The sequence below is a fragment of the Dama dama genome, chromosome 18 (genome assembly GCF_033118175.1).
Source record: "Dama dama isolate Ldn47 chromosome 18, ASM3311817v1, whole genome shotgun sequence".
NCBI lineage: Eukaryota > Metazoa > Chordata > Mammalia > Artiodactyla > Cervidae > Dama > Dama dama.
In genome coordinates this window covers 4947178-4965297 of record NC_083698.1, presented here as the reverse complement: position 1 = coordinate 4965297, position 18120 = coordinate 4947178, and the positions used below count along the sequence as shown (strand labels likewise).

The following is an 18120-nucleotide window of genomic DNA, read 5'->3' as shown; positions in this document are numbered from 1 at the left end:
CAGGGCCATGTGCAAAGAAAAGGACGTGATGGAGGGGGGACACAGGAAGGGCCCAGGCCTTCTGGGGGGAAGGGGCCAGGGACAGTGCTGACACAGCAGAGGGGAGGAGAGGCCAGTCTGGGCAACAGGAGGATGAGCCAGATTTGAAACATCTTTATTTTGAAATGCTGGCCCCAGACACGCTTCACTGAAGGCCACTCGGCAGTCCATCAGCTTGGTGCCTAAGCCGGACATGAGAGGGGGCCTCAGACACTGTCTAATCCACACTGGAAATGACCCAAGCCTGGAAACCCAGCCCCCCAGCTCAGTGTCCACCCAGGCTCTCCCTGTGGCCACGCAGCACCCCAAGGCCAGGCCACACTACGTCCTGCCCTGAACCGAGACTGCAGGGGAAGCTGAGATGTGAGCACCACGCACGTGTCACACACCAGGAGGGAGAAAGAGGGTGAGCCCAGAGACCCCATCCTCACTCTGCGCCCCTGGTTCAGTCTGAGAACTTGCTCCTTACGAAGCAGGTTTTATCAACGCATCCACACCCAGTTCGATGGAACCCAAAACATACCACACCCACTCTGAGGATCAGCCCTGGAAACTGCTCTTCGAAGCTCACAGGTAGAAAAGAAGTCTGTGATGAGTGACTGATGTCTTTAAGTTCATGGGGATGAAAGAATCCTCTCCTGGGTGACACGGTGACCAGGGCAGCAGTCACAGTGCTTCAGAGATGAGGCTGCCTGACCACCTGGCCACCTGAGGGTCAGAGAAACACAGTCCATCTTCAAAGAGACTCAACCGTTCCACAGATACGCCTCGAGCTTCTATCATAAGGCCAGCGTGTCAGCACCTAAAGCAAAGACGCTGCCCTCTGAGTGTTTATATTCTATCTGGAGAAGATAAACAGTAAGCAATAAACATTCAGTGCAGTTTACTTCTTTATAACTGAAGAGGGTGGCGCATGGAAAAGTGAAGTGAAGTTGCTCAGTCGTGTCTGACTCTCTGTGACCCCATGGACTGCAGCCTACCAGGCTCCTCCGGATTTTCCAGGCAAGAGTAGTGGCGTAGGTTGGCATTTCCTTCTCCAGGGGATCTTCCCGACCCAGGGATCGAACTCTGGTCTCCCGCATTGCAGGCAGACGCTTTGCCGTCTGAGCCACCAGGGAAGCCCCCAAAGAAAAACCCAGAGCAGGTTAAGTAGGGCAGTGAGTTAGTTGCTCAGTCGTGTCCGACTCTTCGTGATCCCATGGACTGTAGCCTACCAGGCTCCTCCGTCCGTGGGATTCTCCAGGCAAGACTATAGGAGTGGTTAGCGGTTTCCTTCTCCAGGGGATCTTCCCGACTCAGGGATCAAGCCCAGGTCTCCTGCATTGCAGGCAGATTCTTTACCGTCTGAGCCACCAGAGAAGTCCCTAAGTAGGGGAGGAAGCTGCAATTTGAATAAAACTGGAGGGAAAACCTCACTTTCTAGAAAGGGGCCCTGAATAAAGACTGCAGGGCAGAAGGCACAGGTGTCAAGGGCGCCATGGACCCAGGACCTCTGCCCAGGCCAGGCGGCAGCCTGGGCAAAGTGCACTCAGTATCTTCATCCTGAAGGTGACCAACCTTAACGCCTGCAAGGAAGGCTGGTCTCCCTGTGAGATAAACTTCAGATGCAGCTTCTTACATTTCTATGCTACTTTACAAGTTTCTACCAATAATAACGTTGTCTTTTTGCTATGAGCTTATGCTCCTTTTACAGTTTTTTTTTTTTCCTTTTAATTTATTTTTTAAGCCCAGTCTCTTTCTCCTAAGCAGGCTCGCGGGGCCCTGGAAGCAACTGATGGAGACAGTCTGCTTCCTCCCAGCCCCAGTGGCGGGGGCACGAAAATCTTCAGAATCTTCATAGAACTTCCCTCTGTGTCAGCAAGTCCAGGAGAACGCCCCAAAAGCTGAAAGCCAGAAAAAGAAATGCAAGATTCCCTTTTGCCTTTCCAGAAAAAATAGAGCAAAGTGACAGAAAATTCAGTAAGAGTTTTCCTTAAATATCAATTACAGGAAAATCTCATAGATGTTGATAATGCTAATCTTAATTAGAGTAACCTCAAACACTTTTCATTTCTCCCTGGTTTATAATACAATAATAATAATAATTTTTAAGAGACCAGTTGCCACATTCCTAGAGTCTCCTTCAAAACACGCAAAGTATCTAGCATATGCTGGGGAAAGTGACAAGGTGAGTGTTGAGTGTGAAGATCGTTGCTGGGTTACTAACTGGCGGCGGCGGGAGCAGGGGAGGCAAGGCCCAGGGGCAGAGGACACTTTTGCAAAGAGGAAGAAGTAACCAAGAGCCAGACAAGGACTCATGCAGGCCACTGCGAGGCTCACTGCAAGCTAAATACCCCACAGGATGTAAGAATATAATTTAAACTAGCTACCACTTTGGCTTCTCAGGTGACACAGAGGTAAATAAACCTGCCTGCCAATGCAGGAGGCACAAGAGATATGGGTTCAATCCTTGGGTTGGGAAGATCCCCTGGAGGAGGAAATGGCAATCTGCTCCAATATTCTTGCCTGGGAAATCCCATGGACAGGGCAGGCTGGCAGGGCTCCACTTTAAAGACCAAACACTTAAACAGGAAATTGTGTTAAAATTATCCATATGCTTTAATAAAAGTAATTTTAAGGTTCTTCCTGCTGCCCAAAGGCGCCATTTTTAAAAAACAGTTGCAATTGTCAAAATTTCCGTCCATCAAAGCACTGTCCACGTGCTCACAACCTACCTACGTCCTCTGGCTGCTGGGCTGATGCACCTGCAAAAGTAACCAACTTATTCCTCCCTTCGCAGCCAAGCAAACAGAAGTTCTTCAGCACTCAGAACCCAGCTGGGGAAAGTGCCACGTCACTCCAACACCTTTAAGACTGGACAGAGAGACACGTCGCGCTTCATCTCCAAGAATAACCAGTAGTTAACAGGACCACTGTGTGCACAACGGGCCACAATCAGATATTATAACGCAGTGTCAGGACCCGCCCATGGTCCTGTCTTCAGACTAGTCAGAGTCACAGAAATTGCCTGCAGCCTCGGTGCCCCACGAGCCCCCTTCACCAGACAGGCCGCAGGAGGCAAGCACAGCCTCTGATCTGCAGCCCCGGGGAGGACGCCGCTGGGTGGACACGAGGGCTGTGGTCTCCCTGCAGCGGCCGGAGCCTGTTTTCACACTGGAAACCAAGGGCGTGGGCAAGCCTGGAGCCACCCACCCTGCCTCCAACACAGCCAGCCTGCTCCAGCGAAACAGGCCTGAGGTTCCACATGGACGTGGACACAGGTGAGACCAACGCAGGGCTGGACGTGGAGGTCACGGGGGCAGAATGCAACGGTGTGGATCAAGGCAGAGCAGCAGGTGGTGCTTGGGTCTATGACCCCTGTCCACCTCGCTGGGGAGGTCTAGTCCCCTTTCCTGCAGAGATGGCGCGTTAACCTGAGACCAGAGGGACGTGTGAGGAAGTAGGCGTGCTCGCTGGGGCCCAGGTCCATCCACGGGGACACATGAAGAAGTAGCGTGCCCTGACAGCCAGCGAGTGGCAGCTGGCGGGAAGGTGACTAAGGCCAGGAGCGGACAAGCCAGGTGGGTCGGCGGGCCACACCAAGCAGGGCCGCCCAGGTCCCACGGGATGATGCGGATGATGCTGACAATCCAGCTGACCCCAGAATGGGCAAGTGCCGGTGAGCAGGCTCTGTCCTGGGACAGCAGCAACCACACGTCAGGGGAGCAGGTGGCTGAGGGGCTGACATCAGAGACCAGGCCACCCCAACACTGAGCAGCCCATGAGGACCCAGGGCCCCAGTATATCGTTCTCCAAGCAGCCCTGCCCTCTCCCTGACAACTTATCATTCTGCTGGCCCAAGTCCCAGCCCTGTAGCCTTTCTGTTGGACTGTGAAATCTCATTTGACAGAGTATTAATTAAGTTCAGCCCCTCAGTCAGTCGATCAGCCTATAGGCAGGCATCACATACCTGTCCAGCCAAGCACAGGTGCCCAGGAGAAGCAAAGCAACAGGGCAGGGAAACCCTGACCCACAGACCCCACCCCAGTCTACCAGGTACCAGCGACATGAGCTGGGAGCTGCTTTAAGCCCTGGTCCCCTAAACAAAACAGAAGCCTAACCCACGCACCATGCTTGCCATGCACCAGACAGAGAACAGCAAGAACACAGAGAAGGTATTCAATAAATACAGCTCTGTGAGTCCTTCAGAAGGAATATAAGACCTGAAGCCAACCCTCTTCCAGAAAATAAGGTTTAGGTAAAACAAACAAAACATTCAGAACAGAGCAAGTCTGTCCCCCCATGATAAAAAGTTTTTCTTAATTTTTATTTATTATGTACTTGTAGTATTTCACTGATTCTAAGAAACCCCTCTAATTTTACGATTTTGAAATTCAAACATTTTCCAACCAATCCATATTAAGGAGGACATGTGATAATCTTTACTTTGAATGAAAAGTTGTCATTAAAATTGATCCTTTAGGGACTTCCCTGGTGGTCCAGTGGCTAAGACTCCAAGCTCCCAATGCAGGGGGCCTCGATTCAATCCTCGGTCAGGGAACTAGATCCCACATGCCACAACTATGTGCCACAATTAAGACCCTCACGGCACTCACAATCTTATCTCATGGCACTTTAGGACCACGGAAGTTCAGTGAGTGCAGAACCCCAGGACACAAACAGTCGCATCACTGCAAGGCTCTGCAGAGAGTGGGACGCGTGTGGTCCCCACAATGTGAACACTCACAGCCCCCATCGACAGGAGTGTTGAGAAAAACACACCGGTCACCTGGTGGGGTAATGGCCTTCCCTGCCTCGCAATCCTCATCTGAAAAGGGGAGAACATGAAGGCCTCACCTCACAGAGTTGTGGCAAGACTCCTCCTTAGAAAAATCCAAGTCAGGTCCTTGGTTTGACAACCAGTGCACAGTGAGTGAGTTGGTTTTCTAGTCTGTAAAATGGGTATCCTGAAGCTGTGAAGGTTGTGTGTCCAGTGGTTGGTGGAAGGTAAAAGAAGAGAACCCAAGACAAGTCAACAGAAGTGCTGAATCCTTTCCTGTTACCCGGCCTCCACTGAGGGGTGAGGGTCAGGTTCCCTGAAGAGATGATGCAGGGTGCCCACCGGTCCAGCCACTCAGACTGTATCACCATTGCATTCACCAGTCGCCAGCTTCCCCTCACAAAAAACATCTCTATTAAACAGTGGTTGTCACTAAATCCAGAAATAATCTCCAAAGATTTACAAAAACCCCTTTAGATGAAGGTCCTATCTACTGGAAGAGTCTCATAAAATAAAAATAAGTAAGGTCTCAAGTCATCCTTGCATCCGTCTCTCCCACCATGGCAAGTGGAAGGAACCGTCCACAGATTTCTTAAAGAAAATCTAGTCCAATGAAACGATCTCTTTGCCAATACACGTGTGTAAGATAAAACACAAAGAAGCCACAGGATGACTCTGGCTAAAAAAAATAGTGACACTGACCAACTTTGGGAACAGAATTAATTCCAGAGAACGAGCCCAAATCCAGAGCATAACAGATGACACCGTCCGGCTTCTCCAGAGGCAGGAACCGGATGTGAACACAGCCACAGGCTCACAGCTGTGTGACTGGCGAGCGAGGGCTCAGGCTCACGCTCACGCTCAGGCTCACGCTCAGGCTCAGGCTCAGGCTCACGCTCATGCTCAGGCTCACGCTCAGGCTCACGCTCACGCTCAGGCTCACGCTCAGGCTCAGGCTCAGGCTCAGGCTCACGCTCATGCTCACGCTCAGGCTCACGCTCAGGCTCACGCTCACGCTCAGGCTCACGCTCAGGCTCAGGCTCACACTCACGCTCACGCTCAGGCTCACGCTCAGGCTCAGGCTCACGCTCACGTTCAGGCTCACGCTCACGCTCAGGCTGCATGCTGCTCCTGCTGCCCCCACAGTGAAGGGGGTCACAGGCGGGTACAAGGGGGTCCACTCTGGTCTCTGTCTGCCCAGAACTCCTATCACTAATCAACGTCCTAAAACAGGAGTTACTTGGGAGGGCCAGGCTCTGCTCAGCTCTGCTGGTGAGGCCCCAAAGCAGCCAGAGACAAGATGTAAGCAAATGAGTATAGCAGTTTTCCAATAAAACTTTATTTACAAAAGCAGGCAGGGGCTAGCTATGACCCATAGGCTGTGGTTTGCCAACCTCTGCCCTGCAAAGGGAGGCGCCTCGTCAGAAGGCTCAGGAATGTACGACTGAAATGGGGCCAAGCAAACAATCTGCAGAGACGTGGGGCTGGGACAGCATTTATGAAATTACCCTACCAACAGAGAAGGAGGGGGAGAGAAGCCATCACAGAAGGCTGCTTTTCTTCTCTCTACTGACAAACAGGGGCTTCCTTGGTGGCTCAGTGGTAGCGAATCGCCTGCTAATACAAGAGACACAGCTTTGATCCCTGGGTCGGAAAGATCCCCTGGAGGAGGAAATGGCAACCCTCTCTAGTATTCTTGTCTGGAGAATCCCATGGACAGAGGGATCTTGTGGGCTACAACCCACAGGATCACAGAGTCAGACATGACTTAGCGATTAAACAACAACTAGCAAACAGAGTCTTTGGAGAAAGACCACAAGGACAGCGTCTACAACATTTTACTTCTAATACAGGTGGATGTGTTTTCAAATCAAAAATCAGGAAAAAAGTTACAAAATAAACTTTTAGAAATAAATATTTGGATTAAATATCTGGAGATGTGCCAATAATCTTAACATCTTATCTCAAATTTACATTTAAGAATCTTGTTTCTACATAACAGCTCAACATTCTATTCATTCTATTTTCTAGCAGTCTTTTGTGTGTGTGTGTGTGTGTGTGTGTTTTGAAGCACAGCAAATTTTTTTTATGTATGATAAATAAATAAAATACATCTCATAATAGGTGCATAACCCCTTTATCAACACCCTGGAGGATACAGCTGGAAATTAAGAATGGTCTGGACTTGAGAAAGATGACACAGGGTCCAGGGCGGCCCTGTCACCAAGCCCTTCACGTGCCTAAGGGACCCAGTCCTGACTGATCAGGCTGGATTCTCTGAGACATGAGAAGCAAAGAAACTTCTTGGTTCAGAGGTTTGGAGATTTTAGAATTGCAGACAGTGGGCTGTGGGCCTTTATTTAAAAAGCCTAAAAGACCTCTCAGGCTTCCCTGGTGGCTCAGTTGGTAAAGAATCCACCTGTGATGCAGGAGATGTGGGTTGGATCCCCGAGTCGGGAAGATCCCCTGGAGAAGGAAATGGAAACCCGCTACAGTATTCTTGCCTGGAGAATCCCAGGGACACAGGAGCCTGGAGGGTTCCATGGGGTCGCACAGAGTTGGACACAACTGAGCAACTAAATCACCAACACTGAAGACCTCTCGCTCCTGAGTGACAGACATCCATTCCCGTCCCTGGCTCTGCAGGCCAGGGGTGCTGGCCCCGGAGAGGCTCTGCCAGGCCAGAGTACCATCCCCAGCTCCAGGCATACCCTGGCGGGGGGCCTCCCTGACCTCCTGGCATCTTTCCCCCACTGTCCAGTTTTACTTGCTTAAGAATCACCATCATTACTCACAAGGATCTCATATACCAGTTTCCCCGGGACTGTCTCCCTCACCAGGAGTCAGGAGCCCCAGGAATGAATCTGCTGGAGGAGAGCTGGCCCCCAGCACTGACATGGCACCCAGCTGATATTCAGTCAACACCAAGGAATTCTGGTAACCACCCTGGGTGGGCACCTAAGACGGGGCTGGCCCCTTACTGGGTATTTCCCACACCCTTCCTCCAGTCCCACAGCACCCTGCCGTCTCTCACCCTTTTTCACCAGCAGGGCCCCTGAAGCATCCCATCATTCCCCGGAGCCCACAGAACTACAATACCACAGCTCAAAGCCTTGCGGAGAGAAGCCCTTCACCTCCCCTCCACCAGACCCCCCGCGAGTCCCACCAACCTGCCGCCAACGTCTTTGAAGCAGGAAGCAGGCTAGTTAAATACACAAAGTCCTCCTGGTGCTTCTGGGTCCAGAAGACACTGCGCGGCGGCTGACTTACTGAAGCCGCACCTAACCCAGAAGCCACAGTGATGGCTGAGCAGCCAGAATGAGAACATTGCTTGTTTGCTGAAGATCGTACAAAGAAACTCCTCTCTATAAAAACTTGGAGATTTATCTCTTTGCTGTAACGACATATTACTCAAGACTGAACGCACTGTAAATCATCCCATGTTCTGAGAAATTCTGGAACTGTCAGCTGATTTTCCAGGAACACAGGATAAGAGCTGCCAAGCCGGCCTGCTGGACTCACAAGAGCGCGACAGCGCCTGCGGAAGCCACTCAGCAGCGTGACCGAGCACTTCTCCCCGGGGTGACAGGGTCTGCTGGCAGGCCCACGGTGCGGCCGCCTCCTTCTGGCTCCTGCAGAGAGCCGCGGGCAACAGGGACGCTGACTACAAACACCTCACAAGTCTGAGAAGCCGGGCACCAGCTGCAGCTGGCAGCGCTGCCGTCTCCGCCTGGACCAAAGGAAGTCTGAGATGCCAGGGCGATGAGCTAAGCGGGCCTCAGGCGGCTCCTTCCCTGTGCCTTGTTGAGCCCTTACGGTCTGCTCGGTGACCAGTGGAGAGAACACTCAGCGAACTTTCAGGCCTGTTTCCAGGGGGAAGGCTGCCCCTGAAGATCCCATTTTCCTGGGAGCACTGGTGCCAAGTGTAAGGAAGTAGGCTGGGTGACAATCGGCCAAAGCTAAGTGGCCAAGTGAGGGCTGAAACCATGACCCGCGGAGGCAGCTCAGAGTGTCAATCAACAGGGTGAGGCAACCCGGCCTTTTTAAGACCAAGCAAACAGTCCCGCAGGAGGCGAGAACAGGGCCTGGAAAAGCTCACCCACTGAGCACGCCCAGGGTCACCAGCACACGTCACGGCTCTACTGAGGCTTGAGCCTCTTTTCTCACTTGAAACTGGTGGTGGCTTTGTCTCAAATCCAGTGATTACAGCGGATCCTGTTTCCAGTCTATTCCTAGTCTCCAGTCTCTCTTCCAAGACCTGTTTCTCTATGACACACACACGCACACAAATCAAAGACACCTCTTTGCAGCCATGATGCTATATGCAAATAATCATCACCACAGCTAAACAGGATGTCACAGATGAAGGGAGAGAGAGACCAGCTCAGAGAAGTGCAAACATCGGATCAAGGGACTTCAAAACTTAAGACCCTGCTGGGAACTGGAGGCCAAGAGATGATTCAAGTGCTTTATGTGCTACAAGGCTCGTAAGGAGAAATGCAAATTCTCTTCTTCAATCCAAAGATCTAAGGATCCAACATGCCCATCCACATCATAAAGCAAAAGTTCCAGAGGAAACCTGCCTCAGGAGACACATACAGGAAACTGACAGAGCCCCTGCAGAGGGGCTTGGGGGACACCCACTCCCCCACGAAGGCTGCCTGATGCTCTCAGGGTGAGAAGGGCCCCATCTGTGACAGGCAGGTCACTGCCAGGCCAAGAAGCTCCTCCGTCCCCCGCCCCGTGAGCTCCTGTCTCTCCTTCAGCAGCCCAATGCCTGCCACCATTCCCACTCGCCATCTGGAGTTTTAGGGCCCAGCAGAGAACAACACAGGGCCTGCTTCATTGTGGGCAAGTGTGCACCTCAATGAAAACCCTGCAGAAAAGGATGCCGTGGCCATAGAGATGAACCCTCCCAGAGCAAGGAAGCAAGGCCGTGCAGACGTGCCGGACGCGTCCACAGCCCCACCCAGCACCTCCTCACTCATCTGCCAGGGATGGGCGGGCAGGTTATGAGCGCTGCCTGCGCCCTGGCCCTCGGCCAGCGCCCCTGTCAGAGTCTGCCATCCGCGCCCCCCCTACCTGGTTGTACGGATGGTGCAGGAAGGAATCTGGGCCGCCTGCTAAAGCCATCGGTTCCTTCCCGCGGTCTTCAAACCACATGGACTGCACGGGACCTGGAACAGAGACAGACTGTGAGAAACCCAGACAGAGGGCAGGCCCACTGCTCTCCAGGGGCTCAGGGGCAAGGGCCTGACCTGGACACCACCTGCATCCTGAGCGAGTCAGGGGACTGGCCCCAACTCCAGAAGCTTGACCTGTGGCCACAGGGCCTGTTGGGCAGAGGTGCTCAGAGGGGTGAGGCCCACAGGGAACTAAATGCTGCCCGCTCAGCAGGCCCCATGAGTCACCTGACTCTTCTTCTCCTGGCAGTTATAAAGCAGCCTGAGGACTTTCTCATACTGTGGGCAGCACAGGCTTAGCCTGTGGGGAGGCGGGGCGGGTGTTGCTGGGGTCCTCTGAGCACCACCCTTGTAAATGCTGCCTTGACCAGCCACAGCCTAGAACCCTAACCCTAACCCTAGGAGGTACCCTCTCAGCAGCTTCAAACCACCACACACAGACCCAACACGCTCCCTGCAGGGACCGCCTGGGAGAACAACACTCACAGCTGCAGCCTCTGGAATGGATGTGAGACGTGCCACCTCCTAGGAGTGCCAGAGAGACTTCAACTCCATGAAAGTGCACACTCGGCTCCAACAAGGAGCCCCAGACAGGCAGGGAAGTAAGATCCCAGCTTTCTCTTTAATCTCCTGCGGCACAGACCATAGGTTTGATCCATACAGGACAGTCCATGAGAGTTCCAGAACTGACCCCGACAAAACCCACCCCCCCAGCAATGCAGAGGACGAGGGGTGGGGGGCAGAAGGGAGGCGGGCGCAGCAGCTTGGTCTGCAAGGGGACCCACCACCTGACACTCACAGACCAGAGGCCATCTAACACAGCCTTCTGCAGCACACATCTCAGCAGAAGTCAGAGTTTCATTTCCATGAAGACAGAAGACTGTTACAAGTCATACTCTGGACTGCAGCAGGAGGAGAGGAATCAGCGCTCGGGTCAGAAAGATCCCTCACACCACTCTTCTCTCTCAGAAATCATCAGAAGTAAGAAGAGTGTTGTTCTGAGCTCTGTAGGCCGCTATAAGTGTTACGGCCCTATAGGACTGAGCTCAGGGGTCACCTCCTCCAGGAAGGCCCCTTGGACTGCCCCTCACCAATCACCACCACCCATGATGGTTCAGTCAGTATCTACTCTGGGCTGCTGGGCTCACAGCCCTCTTTCCATAAGTCACACAGAGCTGTAAATGCCCCTTCTTGGTCTCACTCCCCACAAATGAACCATGTGCTTACTAGAGACAGGCTTGCTCTGCGGCAAAGCTTTCAGGAAGCGCCGGCGGAGAGACACTGTCTGACTGTGCAGGACTTGAGTCCCCAACAGGCTTTCTGCAACCACATCCACAGAGACAGGACTCCCAAAGGTGTCCTCACCCCATCGGATGAGGGAAAGCCAGACAGTTCCAACAGCCACCCTTGTCCTGGGCCACCTGGAGGGACCCTTCTGCCCACAGGTTCCCCGAGGCACAGGCGGGTGTCAGGCGTTCCCTTCAAGTAGACAGCTCAGCTCAGGCTGTGTTTCAGTGAACGGCGGCCGGAGCCTCAGTGACCAGCAAACCAGGAACCAGAGCTGAGAAACCATTTTCTCATCTAATCCTCTGGGGCCTGGAAGGACTTATTTCCCTGAAGTGGCTTTACTTTGAGAGAAATGAAGAAAAATTTAGAAAAGTGGTTCACTTATCTTAATGAAAAGTTAGAAAATCAGGAAAAAAAAAGGGGACTGGAAGAAAGACTGCAGGCAAATCTACCCAAGACAGACAGACAGATGCTGGGAGCCTTCAAAGATCTACCCAAGACAGATGCTGGGAGCCTTCACATCAGAACTGACATGTAGGAAAGAAAACCCACGGAAAAGAAATTACAGAAGCACCGTAAACAGCCCACAGAGAGGGTGAGCCGAGACAGGAAGGTTAGGACAGAACGCAGGACACAGAGGACAGACTGGGCAAGACCAGAAACACCAGAAAGCCTCCCAGGACAGAGCTCCTCACATTTCAGGTTTCTCCTTCAACTCACAGGCTCAATCTTCCAGAAGTCAGAATTAAAAGACTCACAGAAGCTTCTCAGAGGAAAACTGAACGATTTAGGCAGGGCATAAAATTAGGGATGTTAATTTATTATAGTTTAGTCGCTCAGTCATGTCCGACTCTTGGCAAGCCCATGGACTGCAGCCCGCCAGGCTCCCCTGTCCGTGGAATTCTCCAGGTAAGACCACTGAGATGGGTAGCCAATCCCTTCCATTTGACTCAGGGATCGAACCGGTATCACCTGCATTGCTTTTGGATTCTTCACCACTGAGCCACCAGGGAAGCCCTAGGGATATTAATGCCACCAGTCAAAACAGCAAAAACATCAAGGTAAGATCCAGTTATGGGCCGAACTGTGTCCCCTGGCCCAAAGTCATATGTTGATGCCCTTAACATCCAGGATCCTCAGAATGTTGCTGTTTTTGGAGGAAAAGTCTTTAAAAAGGTAACTAAGCTAAAATGAGGCATTACTGTGGACCCGAATCCAACAGAAGAGATGAGGACACAGATGCACACAGCGGAGGACCACGAGAGGAAGGGGCGAAGACGGCCACACACACGTCAGGGGGAGGGGGAGGGGGAGCGGCCCGGGAGGGGGGCGGGGAGCGGCCCGGGAGGGGGAGGGGAGCGGCCCCGCCCCACCCGGGAGGGGGAGGGGAGCGGCCCCGCCCCACCCGGGAGGGGGAGGGGAGCGGCCCCGCCCCACCCGGGAGGGGGAGGGGAGCGGCCCCGCCCCACCTGGGAGGGGGAGGGGAGCGGCCCGGGAGGGGGAGGGGAGCGGCCCCGCCCCACCCGGGAGGGGGAGGGGAGCGGCCCCGCCCCACCCGGGAGGGGGAGGGGAGCGGCCCTGGGAGGGGGAGGGGAGCGGCCCCGCCCCACCCGGGAGGGGGAGGGGAGCGGCCCCGGGAGGGGGAGGGGAGCGGCCCTGGGAGGGGGAGGGGAGCGGCCCCGCCCCACCCGGGAGGGGGAGGGGAGCGGCCCGGGAGGGGGAGGGGAGCGGCCCCGCCCCACCTGGACCTCAGGCTCCCCACCTCCAGCTATGAGAAAACAAAGTCCTGTTGTTTAAGCCGCCGAGTCTCTGGTTCTTTGTTATGGTGGTTCTAGAAAACAATTACAGACCCCAAATTCTTAAAACACCAGCCAACTGTCGTCATAGCTAAGAGGAACAGAAGCATCCTAAACGTGTAACATTGACCACAAGTCATTTATGTTTTCCACAAGGTCTCTGGGATTCTTTAAATCAACACAGAAACGCAAGAATGACCCAGGAGAGGCCGCTGGGCTGGGGAGACCTGGTGATAACAAGATGGCAGGGGTGGGGGGTGGGGGGCAGAATTCGTCCCCAGAGCAAGACGGGTGAGGCTGGCGGCCTGCCGGCAGCCTGCGCAGGAAGCCGCGGCCCGCAGGCCTCCAGGCTCCCCCAGCTCCGTGAGTCAACCTGCCCCGCGGTAGTCAGTCTCACGTGCCCTTCTGTCCCAGCCCTACCACCCAGCCCTTTGATCAGACTCCAAAGTGGGTTTGTTCCAAAGGCATTCTGGAGACATGGTAACATCTGCAGTCATTTGGCCTGAATTCTCGAGCACAGCGGGGTGGCCCTCATCCTGTCTGCTGGAGGCCTTGAGGGCAAAGGCCGAAAATGAGCAAAGACTCCAGGTTTCCTGGAGGAGAAAGAATCTGGCCTCAAGGCTGCAGCAAACTCCTGCCCCACGGATCTGCCTTGCCCATCAGACTATCAGTGGAGCCAACTCCTTCCGTCTCCTTATACACACACACATACATGGCAGTGTCACTAGACACCGTGACCTCTTCACCCCAAGCACTGGCAGCAGGATCCCAGGACCCGGGATGCCTCTTCGGGCCTCCGCACCACAAACACATGGCCTCATGGGTCTGAGGCTCCATCGGCCACCATTCAGCCTGCCTGCATAGCCTGCCCACCTCCCGGCCCTTCCCCAACACTCCTCCCGCCTTCCACCCTGACTGCAGCCTCACCCTCCTGGGGTCACCCACTCCCGATGGCCGAGGGGAGGGGTCGGTGTCCTCCTGGCCCCTCGAGGACCCTCTCTGCACCCCTCCACCATCAGGCTGCCCCGTGGCCCCTGCCTCCTCATGCTGGCACTGCCCGCTCTCTCCCCAGCTCACTCAGTATGTCTCGCTTGCCCTGCTGTGCAGGCCTTCAGGATGTTTTCAGCAAACAGAAACATATGACTTTCCCCTTAAGTTTCAAATTTAGTGGGTGTTAAGAATGCTGAAAATTTTAAATATGTCAGTTTTATTACCTAAATGTCACCTTTGAAAGACTCTGCCAGATGGAATTGCTTCTCAGCCAGAAAAATATATATTCCATAAGCTCTGTCGAGTAGGTTCTTAGGGAAAAGAAAACCATAGTTAGACACAGCAAAAGGTTTGGATTAACTTGCCTCCGATAAGATGTATCAAACCCAAAGCTAACATCAAATTCAGTGATGAGAGATGGAAAGCTTTTCCCTCTAAGATCACAAAGGAGGTACATATGATCCTTTCATCACTTCTATTGAGCGAGCGACAGGAAATTCTAGCCAGGGCCATCGAGCGAAAAAGGAAAACAAGAAAAGAACTAAAGTTATCTCTGTTCACAGAGGACATGATCTTATCTGCAGAAAACCCTAACAGTTACAAACACTTACAAACACACACACTTACAAAAACATCCCTCTAGAGCTAATGAATAACTTCATCAATATTATAGGATACAAAAATCAACATACAAAAATCACATGTGTTTCTAAACACCAACAATGAAAAGGAGATCAAGGAAACAACTCCATTCAAAATAGCAACAATAATAAAGAATAAATTTAATCTAGGAGGCAAAAGACTTGTGCATCAATTATCAACAATTACCAAATGTTGCTATAAGAATATAAAGATGCTGAGGGGAAAATATTATGTATTCATGGGTTGAAACATTTTATATTGCTAAGATGAAAACACTATCCAAAGCAATTTACAGATTCAATGTAATCCTTACCAAAATCTCACTGGCATTTTTGCAGAGATCAATATAATCTTTCTACAATCCCTAAGGATTCTCATGGGACCCCAAGTAACCAAAAACATCTTGAAAAAGAACATAGTTGGAGGATTCACATTTCCTAATTTCAAATTTTACTACAAAACTGTGGTAATTAAGACAGTGTAATACTGGTATAAGGTCACACAGACTAATGGAACACAACAGAGAGACCAGAAATAAAGACTCACACACATGCTGGACTGATTTTCAATAAAGGTCCCAAGACCGTTTAATGGGGAACAGGACAGTCTTTTCAAAACCTGGTTCCGGGAAACTAGATATCCGCATGCAGAAGAATAAAGTTGGACTCTTACCTTACCATACAAGCAAAAATTAATTAAAAGTGGATCAAAGACTTAAAACTATAAAACTCTTGGAAAGAAACATAAGGAAAATTTTTTATGATACTGGATTTGACAATGAGTTCCAGGACATGACTCCAAATGCATATGCAAAAAAAGGAAAATCACAGAAACTGGACTTCATCAAAATTAAAAACTTTTGTGCCAAGAACATTCTCAAGAGAGTGAAAAGACCCACAGGAAGGGAAAAAAAATAGTTACAAATGATATATTTGATAAGGGCTTAACATCCAAAATAATACAACCACAATACAGAAAGGGCCAAGGACTTGACACTTCTCCAAAGATGATACACAAATGATCAGTACACATGAAAAGATGCTCAGCATCATCAGTCATTAGGGAAAGGCAAATCCAACCACAACAAGACACCATAAAAATAAATACGGTGGGGATGTGGAGAAATTAGAGCCCTTCTGCATTGCAGTAAAAATGTAGAATGGTACATCCTCCATAATAAAGGGCATGTCTATTCCTCAAAGAATTAAACACAGAATTAGCATAAGTTCCAGCAATTCCATCTCTAGGTGTACACCCTAAAGAATCAGAAGTACCTGTATACCCATGTTCAAAGCAACACTATTGACAAGAGCCAAAAGATGGGACTAAACCAAATGTCCACTGACAGATGACTAAGCAAAATTACTATAAACAAACCATGAGCTATTATTCAGCCTTGAAAAAGAGTGATATTTTGATACATGCTACAACATGGATGAAACTTAAAGACATTATGGTAAGTGAAATAAGCCAATCACAAAGTCCAAATACTGTATGATCTTACTTATATGAGTTAATATCTAGTTTAAAGACAAAAAATAGAAGCTATCAGGGTCTAGTAGGTGGAGGGTTTGTTTAAAGGGCACAGAATTTCCATTTGGGATAATGAAATGGTTCTGGAAATAGCAGTGATGTTTACACAACATTATGAATTCCACTGAGTTGCACACTTAAAAACAGTTGAAATGGCAAATTTTGTTTTTTATATTTTATCCCCATGTTGCAAAAAATTACTGAAAGGTTGGTTATTCAGTGAGCCTCCTTTAATAAAATTAACAACTTTCACTAATTTTTTTTTTTTTTAATATAACCAATAGAGTTGGCAGAATTTCTTAGGATGCTAAAGCTTGGGGATGTATAAAGTAGTGATTGCAAATACTTCTTTTTTTAGTCAAGTTTTTACATTTCCATGTGTCTCGACCAACAATACACTTTCTCAGTTCTGCAATTCTGTACAACCGAGCTGTCTGGCAGGTGAAATGAAATCCATTCAGCAAGTCCTGCATAAAAATTATCTTACCACCCATACCTGACAAAGACTAAAAGTTCTAATATTATCCTATTTTCATGGAGACTGAAAAGCTTGTACCATCTCTGGACAGGCAACCTCAATCTTGTTTTTTTCTTTTTTAAAGTATAGTTGATCTTCCATATTGTATTGATTTCTGCCGTACAGAAAGTGATCCCATTATACATATTTATATATATTATTTTTCATATTCTTTTCCATTATGGTTATCACAGGATATTGAATACAGTTCCCTGTGCTATACAGTAAGACGCTGTTTATCCATCCTATATATAATAGTTTGCATCTGCTAACCCCAAACTTCCAATCCATCCCTCCCCACTGCAACCCCAGGTCTGTTCTCTATGTCTGGGAGTTTGAGAAAACGTTTCTTCTAAATGTCCTACAACAGCACAGAAGTTCTGATAGACTGTGCTACATTAAAGAATTTAAATTTTAAATCATCAGTGGATTTAATAAAAAGTGTGCTTATACAGATAAGCAGGAACAACTTCCGAAGTAGGTTGATGTTGCAACTGTGTATCTATGATGATAAAAGGCATTCTCAATAGCAGGTGTAGAATGACTAAGAAACTGTACCAAACTCTTGTCTCACTCTTTTGATTCAAGGGGTTCATTGGCAAGTTTTGCTCACTGTCACAGTTCCATACAACCCTTTAATTCTGAAAGTTAAGTCCTCTTTTGCACGAATTCCAATGTAAATAATGTATGCCACATTTTGACTGAGTTTTGAACTTGTGATAAATATTCAAATACTCTTCTTCATACAACTTGCACTTTTTCCCTTATTGGACTGTAGTTCAGAAAAACAGTTCAGGCAAAGTCAAAAGTTTGCTGATTCCTGAGTCAACATTTTTCTTAATACTGTAAATATTTACACTTCTGGATGAACCCAGCAGCTGAACTTGAACATGGCTTTGTTCTCTGCATTTCATGTTTATTTTTTTTCCACTTTAGGGCAATGTGTGCTAAATTAAAATGATACAATGGTCATAAACTTGAAAAATGCTGCACTCAATAACAGGTTTTCTGAAAAGTACATGGGGCATTCCCACCAGAAACTCTGGAGACTCCGGCAGATGCGGATGAAGTGATGATTCACGGCTTTCAGGTCACAACTACACGTGATGCTCACCGGAGCGGTAAGGTGTTCTGTTCTCCCCTGCCGTAAGGGTGACTTTGACACGAGAAGGTCCACTGTGGGAGACACTGGATGGCTCCTGCACCCAGACACCCTAGCTCAGCCAGCATGGAGCCTCCACGCAGTCTATCCTGATACTTCTGCTCTGTTTTCCTCATTAAACATGCTTTTCATCTTGACTTGATTTCCAGGCACAACGATGGGTTGCAATCCAGAATGTGAAAATGGGTCAGGATGGGGCCTGTGGTCAATGC

General features: G+C 50.1%; 1 protein-coding gene across 12 annotated transcripts in view; it reads right to left on the bottom strand.

Moving 5' to 3' along the window:
• The window catches only part of GRB10 (growth factor receptor bound protein 10), a 221394-nt gene that overhangs the window by 140529 nt on the left and 62745 nt on the right, over window positions 1-18120 (bottom strand). For 7 of the 12 annotated variants that reach the window (XM_061164808.1, XM_061164812.1, XM_061164814.1 and 4 more), the window contains one exon: window positions 9881-9975. The exons of 2 other annotated variants lie outside the window; for them this stretch is intronic. In XM_061164808.1, the coding sequence (XP_061020791.1) occupies window positions 9881-9961 (81 nt within the window). In that variant the 5' untranslated portion in view covers window positions 9962-9975. Of the gene's footprint in view, window positions 1-9880; window positions 9976-14278; window positions 14366-18120 lie in introns of all 12 variants that reach the window. 3 more of the 12 variants (XM_061164810.1, XM_061164819.1, XM_061164811.1) reach the window with 1 other exon arrangement.